At 43.5% G+C, this 12211-nt stretch overlaps 1 protein-coding gene across 6 annotated transcripts in view; it reads left to right on the top strand.

Moving 5' to 3' along the window:
* Positions 1-12211, top strand: part of PDLIM1 (PDZ and LIM domain 1) — a 74346-nt gene that overhangs the window by 49606 nt on the left and 12529 nt on the right. For 5 of the 6 annotated variants that reach the window (XM_006036812.3, XM_025193186.1, XM_025193190.1 and 2 more), the window contains one exon: positions 11628-11824. In XM_006036812.3, coding sequence (XP_006036874.1) covers positions 11628-11824 — 197 coding nt within the window. Of the gene's footprint in view, positions 1-11627; positions 11825-12078; positions 12150-12211 lie in introns of all 6 variants that reach the window. The other variant, XM_025193189.1, reaches the window with a different exon arrangement.

The following is a 12211-nucleotide window of genomic DNA, read 5'->3' as shown; positions in this document are numbered from 1 at the left end:
TGGGGCTGGGGAGCATCCCCAGCATCCAATGCAGGCAGGCTCCGAGCCCTGCCCCCCACTAAACAGCAAATGTCTGTTCAGTTCTCTCCCACTCTAACTTATAGCGCTTTAAGTAAAATGATAGAGTACTTCCTTCTGGGGCTTTTTGAATATCTGTGCATAACCTTAGATCCTCAGTGCTTTTTAGGATCTGAAGTTGATTCCTATTGAGATCTCTGACTCAATTCCCTCTTTGTAAAATAAGAATAAATCTTCCTTCCCCCTAACCTTTGTCTTTTCTGCCTATTTAGACTATATCTTCATTGGAGCAGAGACTGTATAGCTCTTAGCCCAATGGGATCCTGATCTCAGTTGGTTTCTGTAGAGAATATATTTTTCGCTTACACTGTATAGCACAAATATTAGAACATCCCAAAAGAATGTAGACAGAATATCCAGGTTTAAGATTAGAGAGAGAGAGAGAAATAGTGTGGATTTCAAAACTGAAAACTGCTGGCTTTTTGAATGAAATGAGAAACCCTGTACAGAAATGTGATCTGGGTGGTTCTGGGGGTGAAACACAACATCAGTGGGATGGCTGAAAATAGCTAGTTATTTTCTTTCTCAAGGCTTCTTTAGATGGTGTCTATCACATCATATAGGAATGATGTAATTGTTTTCATTTTGTGTATTTGTCTCCATGGATGTCTATAAGTAATTTGGTGTAGAAACTGGGTGTGTTGTTAGTCTGACCTTTGATAAGGCCATGGGCTTATTGGCAACATGTATGAAGCAATAGATATATAATATAACACTCTCCCATTGGAGATGAGTGAACTCTTTTGGCTTGTGGTGACCTATTGTTTTTGCTTTGTTTGAGCAGCATTACTACATGCACGTGGAATGCTTTAGGAAAGTCAAAAAGAGAGGATGTGGGAAGCCAGACAGACATGCTCTTTTACCCCTTTCCTTCCCTCACACACAATTAACAAAACAAACAAAACAAACAAACCCCCCCCCCAACTTCCAAATTTCTATTCAAGTTTCAAAGCATTAGAAATTTTTTTTAAAATGGGAAAAACCGGCGGCAACAGGGGGATGGAACAGTATGAAGAAAATCCATGCTGGTCATAGTAGTGATTATAGCTATGACATAAACCATGTATTAGTGAGAGAGTTTGCAACAACAGTTTTTTTGAAGTTGCTGGATCTTTTGGCTTAATCGTATATTTGTCAAATGTGCTTGTGGAGGCACGGACACAAAATAGAAGCACTGCCTGTGGCTGAACACGGAAAGGGGGTAGTGAGCTGAGAAATTTGGCTCCAATCTGAATTCCTCCTCTTCTCTCATCTCCTTGAAAAGAAAACTGGAGCTCTTCTAGATCACTGATTTTTTGGGTTTGGGCCTGCCTCTAATTTAGAGCAACATAAACATTTACACTGAGAAACGTTTAAGCTTCTTTTTATTGGAGCAAATGTTCAGCTTCTGTATCCAGGACTGCCAGCCCCAGCTGTTCAAAATCATGACTCAAATCCCCCCCCAAATCTTGAGATGTTAAAAACTCTAGGTTTTGTTTCTTGCCCTCTGATTTTTGAGCCAAGGGAGGATCATGTTTTGTAACTTTTCTCTGGTATCAGAATGGCAAGACACCTCCTTTTTTTTTATTTATTTAAATGAAGTCTGGGATTCTTACATAATCTTATGACTCCAGGTACTTGGGCCTTAAGAACACCAAATATGACAAGACCCCAAACCCGCAAATGCTGAGGACAAGGAATATCTGATACGGGTTTTCAGCAGCATTGGTCCTATGGAAATGTCTTGCATATGTCAGTACAGGTGTCAGTCATACGCACTGCAGCTGAATTGCAGGAATAGGCGAGCAAGGTTCTTTGGGTAGATGTGATATCTTTTATTGGACCAACTAAATAGTTGGAAAAAAGTTCTTTGCAAACTTCTTGGCACAAACCCTTCTTCAAGCATTGGGAGACTGCTGCTGTTATGAGTTCTCCAAGGTAGAAAAGAAGCTAAAGTAAACAAAAAGTCTGTGAAGATGCAGATGAGTAGAAGTTTGGAAGACAAAAGGTAAAGCTAGGGGGATGATTCCCCTCCTATCTCTAAAAGCTTGAAAAGATCTTTTTTTCCAACTGTTTAGTTGGTCTAATAAAAGATATCACATCTGCCCAAAGAATCTTGCCTGCATATGTCCTTAGACCAACACAGCTACAACCAACAAGCCTGCTGGGATAGGCAACAATTTTTTCTTGGTGTGTTGCTGCAGGAGGAATACTAGCAAGAAGACTAGGGCTTGTCATTCAGTTGGTGCCTGGAAAATGGCCACTGGAAAGACCACTAGCAAAATGAGACTATAGGGAAAGTGAACAGCAAAGGAGAATGTAGGGGTCAGCTGCAGTGGAGGGAGAAGCTTGCTTCTCAAGGTTGAGCTAGGTTTTGGAGCTGCTGCCATTACAGTTGTGCCAACTTAGCTATGGAAGTAAAGTCCTCTAGTGGATATGTAGCATTTTGCAGCAGAAAGGTTTTTTTTTTCCCTGAAAAAGATCATTCCCTCAGCCAAAATAGCTCTGCTGACAAATCTTTGTAGACTAGATCTGCATCTCCCTTATATTTTACCTGTTAAATGTAGCAAGCCTTAAGGTTATCCTGATCCTTGGGATCAGGAGGTCACTACTATAAGCTGTTGGCCATGGCTGTGCTACTATGCCAAAACCGAAGAGTACCCTGCCAGTCAGTGTCTGGACTGCCGAGACTTGCAAGCCCAGTTCTTTCAAGATGAGTCACCCAGGAGACCTCCACTGGCTATTCATTCTCTGTGCATTAAGTGAGGGATGTAAGTGGCTCCCTCTTGCATGTGCTGTGCTTAAGAATGACTGATATAGGATCTGGTGCCTCACTAGAAACAACTGCATAGTTGTCAGGGGCATAGATTTAGGGCCATGGAAGGCAATTGCCCCAGGTTGCCATTTGCTTGGAGACCCACTAAATACCATCCAGAGGGCATGTCCTTGAGACAGGGCACACCTGCACACACGCGGATCCAAGAATGGGGAGGAGCTGCCAACACCACTGAAATTGAGGCAATTCAGAGGAGGCGCATCTTCAAAGGAGGTGACTGCTCACTCTAGCTTGGCTTACTCTGGATATCCCACCCTGTCCAAATAGAGCTGTCATAGGAAATGCCCAATCTAACCAAAAAAGGTGACACAGACTATATTTGCTGCGTCCATCTCTTTTCTGTGCTGGGAGGATGACACAAGAGCCTCATTCAAGGGAACCAGCTGTCCAAGCTCAATGCTTACTGACCATCAAACTGGAGGTGATGACAAGCAGTGATTGTAGGGAGTTTACAAGCAAGGCTTTGATTTCACTTGGAACTGAGTAGAGTGGGTGGGACAACTGGGAGGAAGCAGCCTTTGTTTTTCCACTTTTTCTCTATGGCACTGTTTTCTGCCAACAGAGTAGGAAACGCTGATTTGTCTTCCTGTTCTGGATATAAGTGTATTTTTCCACATCATCATACTAGTCTGGCACCATTCATTGCAATTGGCAATTGGCTCAAGAAAGGTCGGGGACTGGTCACTGTCAGGATGTGTTGAAAGAACCCTCCAGGGACCATCAACTGGAATAGCATATGGTAATTAAGGTCAGGGACAAAATACACGAGTATAACAAACTAATATGCTGGTAGAATGAACTGACTTTGAGTATGTGAACAAATAGTACTGCCATCTAATGGGCTCATAAATGAAAAGAGGCCTTTGTATTACTCTGTTATATCCATATGTTTTGTTCCTGACTTCAACTACCATATTCTATCCTTGATGGTTATTTAATGTGGCATGGTATTGACCAGTCCCTGACCTTTTCCAAGCAGAGACTGCTAATTGCAATTAAGGGTGTCAGACTTGGTTTATGGCTGCTGGAAAGACAGACCCACTGCACACAGTAAAAAAAAATAATAGCCTTTGAGAACATTTTCTGCAAGGTGATGAGATGAGCAGTCACACGTGGCTCAGAAGCAATCTGGCTATCCCTGCTTCAAAGTACAACTATAACTCAGGTACTTGATTCAGCCTTCTGTACTCAGCAGCTTGAGCAACACCTATCTGTTCCTGCCACCTACCAAGAGGTAATCGCAAGCTGTGTTTCCACAGCAAACCCCAACTGCAGGCATCTGGTTCACTCTTAAGACCAGGTTTAGCTTGTTTTTTTTTCTTTGAACAAGGAGGGATTTTTCAAAAATGCCTGTACTAGTGGGTCCCTAACTTTTTGGACCAATGGATAACCCTTTAGCTTCAAATCTTCTCATGCACCCTTATCATTAAATTTACCATTGAAAGAGTTGCTGTCCATGGACCACTTCCCATGATCTTTTGGGCCACTGTTTGGGAACTGGTAGTCTAAAAGACCAGGGAATCATAGAATCATAGAGAAGTAGGGCTGGAAGGGACCTCCACAGGTCATCTATTCTAATACAACACCCTGCTTGAGGCAGGATTGTCCCTTTCCAAACAGTCCTGTACAAATGCATTGCCTAACCTTTAGTGAAACTACCACAGTCAACCCTGACAGAAACACAAAGCATAACAGCTTAATCTGCCATAGGGACACAACTGCCAGTGGGACATAATGCTCCTCAACCACCTGCACAAGACAGACAGTTCAGATTACAGTGGGGGTGTGAATTCAAAGAGTTGTTGCTATTCCAGTATAATTCTGTGTGGCTTCTTTTAATTGGGAGCATGGGGAATTACCAGTTTACATAGGAACATTCAGAAAGTTAATGTGGATTAGTTAGACAGAATAAAAACTCAAAAGTACAGAAATTAAGGCCACCTTGATTTTGAATGAGTGTCCACATTCCTGTTTGATGTATTTTAATGTATTACTGTGTTTTAAGAAACCCACTTTTAAAAGTTAATTCATATTATTTTTTCTGAATGTTCCCATGTAGACAAGTCCAGAGTGTCTGCATGCATGTTTGATTCAGTTCAACTTCAGCAGTTTAGCTATAAGAGTACAAGTATAGCAGCATACTTGCTTTAAAAAAATCATGCATAGACAAGCCCTTAGATGCTTTAGTTTAGAAAACCCTCCCTAGAATCTACAGCACTTTAAGTTGCATCATTCTTGCCCAAATTGGCAAGAAAGATAAATGCCACTCAACACATTGCTTCCCTGGGGCTATGAGACCTGTGGAAACACAAATCATAGCCAGGAAAGTGAACCACTGAAGTCTCTTGCAGGATGGGTGGGATTGAGCACTTTTGGATTTGCCTTTAGGTAGTAAGTGTTCAGGAAGAGAGCTACTATTGTGGTTCTACTTTACTGAGAGAGAAAATGTGTTGGGGAAATGCAGGATAGGAAGAATGAATGTGCCATGGCAGTTTCTTCACTGCATTGAGCTTAGGGACTTTTTTACCTGCATTGAAATTAGAGACTACATTGAAATTGGGGACTTTTTACCTGCTCCCTAAAATCCACAAACAAGGGAACCCCCATAGACCTATCATTTCAAACCATGGAACTGTAACAGAGGAAATATCAGGTTTCATTGAATCCATCTTAAAACTGCTTGTCCCCCAAAGACTGAGTTTTATCCAAGACACAACAGACTTCCTATGAAAATGCAAAAACATAGACCACCTTCCCAGCAATACCCTTCTAGCCACCATGGATATCACTAGTTTATACACCAGGATAAGCCTGCCTCATGTATCTACAAGAGCTAGATTACGACTCAGAGTATAGACCTCAGGATATCATTGAACTTCATCCTCACACACAACAACTTCAGTTTCAACAACCAACACTTTCTCCAAACCACGGGCACAGCTATGGGCACCAAAATGGCCCTACAAGATGCCAACCTTTTTTATGGCCCAGCTGAAAGAAGAATTCCTCAAGAACTGAACAATCAAACCCTTAGTATACCTGAGATACATAGATGACATCTTCATCATTTGGGCAGAAATCCTGCAGTCTCTGATTGATTTCCACCAAAAATTCAACAATCATCACCCCCCCATCAGACTATCACTTGAATACTTTAACACCAGCATTTTCTTTTTGGACACCATGATCAATATCCAAAATGGTAAAATTCAAACCACAATATGTGAGAGGCCCATGGACCAACATACATATCTACACAGAACCAGCAATCTCTCTAAACACACCAAGAAAGCTGTAATTTAAAGCCAAACTCTCCAATAACACTGAATTTGCACCAAGGAGAATACCCATGATTGTCACCTCACAAATCTCAAAAGGGCCTTCACCCAACAAGGATGCTGTTCCAGAGAGAGAGAGATCGCACTTTTGAAAGAGCCACCTGGATACCACACAAAGATTTGCTGCAGTACAAAAAGAAAATCCCCACAAATCACACACCATTAGTTATAACATATCACCCTTCCCTGGAACCTACATGGAAAAGCCTCAAACAGTTGCAACCCATACTAGAAGAAGACCCAGCTCTTAAAGAGATCTTTCCAGAACCACCCATTCTAGCCTTTAAACAAGCACTGGACCTCACTACCCTCATCACCAAAAGCAAACTCCCTTTGATCCAAACCACACCTAATGGATCCAGACCATGCCAAGACAAGAAATGCAAAACCTGCAAACACATCTCCAGTACTCCCACAGTAACCACACCCAACAGAACCATCACCATTCCTGGATCTTATACCTGCACCTCTAGTAATGTTATATATCTCATCCAGTGCACCAAATGCCCTGATGGAAAGTATGTAGGAGAAACCAAACAACGACTGTGCACCAGAATAACCATACACCAAAAATCTATCAGAGACACGAATACCCAACTACCTGTGGGGGCACACTTCTCACAAGACTATCACTCCCTATCCAATCTCTCGGTTCTAATCCTCAAAGGGAATTTATAAAACACCTTTTGTAGATGAGCCTAGGAACTTCACTTCATAAATCTACTGGATACACAAAATCATGGACTCAATATAGATATTAGATTTATGACACATTACAATCTACCTGACATTTGATCTGCAAGATACCTGCCAGACCTAACCTCTTTTTGGGTTGATATCAAATTCACCCAAGGAACCTTGTAGACCTAACCTCTTACACTTTTCTTTCTCCCCACTTCTCCTTTTCTGCCCTTGTCTTCCTAATTTCCAGCTATTTACTTTTTCACAGTCATCCTCTTTTCTACCTTGAATTACTACTACTGTAGAGTAGGGGTTTTCAACCTTTTTTGGTCAGGGCACCCCTGGTGGGTGGTTGATAAGTGGGGGGAGCAGTGAAACTGGAAGTGCTGCTGGCTTCTCCACACCACTGCCACATACCCCCTGGGGCCTTCCAAAGTACCCCCAGGGCTACACGTACCCCCAGTTGAAAACCCCTGCTGTAGAATCACCCTTACTCACCTTTGAGTTTTTCCCCCCCCCCGCTTTTTTCCTTCCTCCCTTCCCTGCTCTACCTTTTATTTTCCTGATTGTCACCTAATTACATTCTCACTGACATCCTGTCACACTTAGCTTCTTTCATTCCTTGGAGTCTCAGAAGAGCAGAGACTTCCTATGCCTGAAGGAGGGTGATTCTGCCCAAAAGGTTGCAAAGAACTTTTTTCCAACTATTTGGTCTAATAGAAGATACCACATCTACCCAAAGAACCTTGCCTTCACTGTATTGAACCATTGCCTTATGACCTGGCAGCCTGTTCTTTCCTCCAAAACTGAATTGATGTTAAAGCACATGCTTTCCAAGAAACCTAGCTCATTTTCATCACCAGCTTCTTCATAAAGGGGACTTCTGGCTCTGGCTCTTCACTTAAGGTGTATGATGTGTGAAGTTGTGTTTGCTGTCCCCTTCTGGGCACATGGAGCTGGGAAGGATTTTTTTCACTCCTCTTGCTACAGAGGTCAGGGTTTTTGTTTTTACCTATGTCAGAGGCTTTGAGTGTTGGTAGCAGCTAAGCCTAGGGATTTTGACTGGGGTGTCCTCCTGCTGAGACTTAAAAAAAGATAAAAGAAATCCAGAAGTTCCTAGCTAGAGAGTCTTGCTCCTCTGCTCATAGGACCAAGGAGAAGATCAGAGAGGAATGGGCTATGAGGGGCCACTGTGAAAGGAGGCATGAGCCTCTTCCTTGGATCTCTTGAGTGTATTTTGACATGCTACTTCTGTCTTTGCAGTGGCAAAACATTGACAGTGTCCTCAGCCCCCTGCTTTACTCACGGCAGGGTAGAGTGTACTTGGTGCCTTGGGGCAATGGGAAAACCTGTCTGTAGAAAGTTGAGCAGTACTGTAGTTATGATCTTTTCTCTGTTTAAAAATTGCAAATTATCTGATTTAAAAATCTAACGCATGATTTCCTGCAATTAAAATGAAGTGCCCCTATGTATATTGGTATCAGTTGAACACAATGTTTTATGATATATTTACAATTGTAAAGCTATTTGGAAGCCTATCAGTGCCTCAATCATTATAATACAATATGTTCTAAATACCTATATATTTTGGCATTTCATTATGGTTTTTTTATCATGGAAAATCAGAGCTCCCCCTGCCCTCTTCCGTCTCCAGGATGAGGGTCCAGTTGTAGCCGCACCCCCCACCGCTGTTTTGTGGTGCTGAGCAGCCTTGATATTCTGGTGCCCTGCCCATTGCATTGCCCCTCACTTCCAAACCACAGCCCTCCCAGCCCTGCTGGTGCCCTTCACTCCTGACTCGCTGTCCCCCACCCCCAGCCTTCCAGTATAAAGAAGGGGGTAGGTGTGTGGGGAACAGGATGGGTGTGTGGGAAAGGAGGGGTGTGGGCACAAAGTGTGGGGGGCAGGGTGGAACAGGTGACTGGTGGGGGGATATGTGCCCCCCCAAGATTTATGTTCCCACAGCAAGGCATAGGGCGAGGGACAAGGGGCAGGGGCTGGACCAGCTCCAGGCAGGAGCCACCTCCACGGCCTAGCAGGCAGGACCCAGCACAGGAGGAAATGCTGTGCTGCCATGGCCACCAAGGCAAGTGTGGTGGTGGCACGGAGTTGTGCCCCCCACTGCTGTCAGGTGAGCAGGGGACACCTCACTTTAGTGACCGTGGTGGCGTGGCGCTCCCTCCTGCGCCAAGTCCTGCCCACTGGGCCACAGATGTGGCTCCTGCCCACAGCTGGTCTGGCCTGGCTGTAGCCCTGCGCCCTGCTGTAGGCACAGAAATCTGGGTGGGCATATGCCCCCCACACACAATCTATCCTCCTCCACCCCACCCTAGGTGTCACCTGTGCTCCCTCAGTTCCCTGCTTGTGCCCCCACCTGTGCCTGCGCCGCCCCCACTATCTTGCCCCGGTAGACGTATGTGGAGGGAGCTGCTGGAGCTGCTCTCTACCACACTGCCTGACTGCCACTTGTATGTGTGAGTGCACACATGCGCATGGCGCTCCCTGCTGCCTCCGGCCCCAAGCACCCCCTTGCAGGCTGGAACTCAGCCAGCCTGCAAGGGGAAACCCACTATTTCCTGGGGTTTTTTGCTTTACAGGAGAAAATCTGGGATTTTCTCCTATAAAGGAGAACATCTGTGTTTTTCCACAGCCAATGGAAAACTTGGATCCCTGGTAATAAGATCATTTGCTTATTTCTATCAGGGAAACATAACAAGGCAAAATCAAAGCAAAGAGATGGCACAGGATCTCAGTAAAGCCTTTAGAAACAAGGGGTGAAATTCTAAGCAAAATAGCTCCCTCCTTTTGGTTGAATTGTCAATAGAAAAAATGGCACTGATACCATGACTTTTAAATTTTTTTAGCCTATAGATTGTACCTATTTAGCAATATCCTATTTTATGTTGCTAAGAATCAAGTGACAGTGTAAAAGAGTCTCATTAACACTTCAACTTCCTGGGCTGATAACCTTCTACCTCATTTAATACAACACACCTCTACTTCTACATCTCTATATCTACAGAAATGAACTCCACTGACACCCAGAAAACTAGGCTATCCAACACAAAGCATTTGTTATGTGTACAGATTCCCCAAAGACTTTCTGTTATGTATTTTTTCTTACATTCCTAAATTTTCTTAACTAGCTGGCTTCCATTCCCAAAGAGAGACACAAAATACTATTGCAAGACCCTCAGGTACCACAATGATGAGTACAGTACAAGAGCCTGTAGAGAAGATAAAAACAGAAAGAAACCCATTCATGAATATCAAACAATTCGAAAGAAATTACTTTGGCAGAGTCACCCAGGCGTGGGGTGGAAGAAGCTGTTCTCGCAAGCATCACAAGGCAATGTGTGTAGAAGTTATCCATGTAGCTTTCCCCACACACCAGTGTAAGGCAGAACCCTCAGAATAATTAACTAATCTCCCTTTGTTAAAATCTCATTCAAGGTGCATAACACTGGTCTTCTAACCATAAAAATAGCCTTTCCCATGGCAGAAGCTGGGGCATATCAGCAAGAAATGATCATGACTTCAGTCTGTAAATTACACAAGGGAAAAATTGATGATCTTACATTAACAATTGATGTTCTTAATAGAATGCCATTAAGAGGATGTGAATGGTAAATTGATTCAGACATGTAGGACAGTTTGCTTATTGAAAGCCAGTTCAGGAGTTATGTTAAAGGAGGTTATATTATTAGATTGCATGGCTTAGCATTTGGATCACATTAGATTCTTCAAAACTTACAAAAGCATTTATATTTTAACTAAGAGAAACCAAATTATGTCTCCTTAATATCTGTTCCAATACCATGGTGAAGGGCATGATAAAGGAGACCAAGAGGTCTAAGCAGTTTAATGATAAGGATGTGTGGGGCAGGGTGTGCAACACTGTGTACAAGAAAATCCCCATATTTCGTGTATTTTGGAAACACCAAGGGTTTATTCACAGAACTGGAAGTCTACATAGCCTACAGTCCTGGAGAGGAGCATGACAGAAGTAGGTTAGGAAGGGGGATTAGATGATCATAATCACTAACCATTCTGCATCAATGACTCATCTCTAAGTTTAATACTGACCCACCTTTTGTAAAGTGTTTTAGAAAGTTTCCCTGTTGACTTTGTGTGATCAACTTATACCATGGTAAAGGAACATGAATTTCAGATAGCACTGAACACCCACAAGATGGGAATGGCCTCTCTTAAAGTGCACAAGTTTGGGCATCCAAAAAGTAGGCACTTAAACTTATAGTGGATCGAAAGGGAAGCCTAGTTGCATGAAAACCTTTGCACACCTGATCCCAGGGGATGAAGCAAGTTGCCTTCACTATATCCACAATGAGGTGACAATGTTATCACATGATCCAGAATCAAAATATTTAATCAATAGATTGAGACCAAATGCAGCTAAGATAGCGCAGGCAGCTCCAACTGTTAGTCTGACAGGTTTGCCCTCACCCCTTCACTTCAGCGAGACATTGACTCTGATGCCAAAAAATACTCCTTGGATCACTAGTAAATGGGTAGGGGTGATGCTCACTGCGAAGATCCTCACCATCTCCTGAGAGTTCAGCCCTATTTGTCACCTTGGGGTGATGGTTGGGAAGTAATTCCTTTGCCTCTTGTGGTTGCACATTTGTCAGGCTGCTCTGCACTCCCCACCTGCATGTCAGACACTCCTGATTTTGCCTTTGCTCCCTTGCATGCAGGAAATAAGGCACATAGGAAGTGCGCACAATCGGAGTGCTATGCCATTCACTGCTGCCACAGCTTCAGGCACTGCACCCAAAGTGATCACTGCTCAGTACAACAATCCAGCATGCCTGTACTCCTCAGAAAACATCCAGACCTTCAACAATGCTGTGGAGTCTAAGTCAGCGGGGGGTGTACAGGACCCCAGTAAAACGTAAGTCTTTCTCCACTTTTCTATCCTTGTCCCCAAACTCGACAGAACGTATGTTGTTGCAAAGCCAGCTTTGGCGCAAGGATATCAGTTCTTTAACCTGGAGCGAAAATCCCAAGCCTCTCTCTTTCAGGAACGTGGAAGGAGCTCAGGCATGAGACTGGATGCAGGCCATGGGGAAGCAGCTCCCTGTGGTGGGGAATGGCCTCCAAGATACAGAAGAGAATTTAACAATGTTGTGTTTCTTTGTTCACCAGAGACCGAAGCAGTTTCAGCGTGCATTCAGCATGACATGCCAACCCTTAAAATCGCCCTCTGGCCCAAACAGGTGCCTGACACTTTATCATCAGCACTTTGTAAAGTTAGTGAGCTGTTTTGGCTTTGCAAGCA

This window comes from Alligator sinensis, unplaced genomic scaffold (genome assembly GCF_000455745.1).
Source record: "Alligator sinensis unplaced genomic scaffold, ASM45574v1 scaffold1277_2, whole genome shotgun sequence".
Lineage (NCBI taxonomy): Eukaryota > Metazoa > Chordata > Crocodylia > Alligatoridae > Alligator > Alligator sinensis.
The sequence above is the reverse complement of the archived record's forward strand: the minus strand, read 5'-3'. Positions and strand labels throughout refer to the sequence as shown.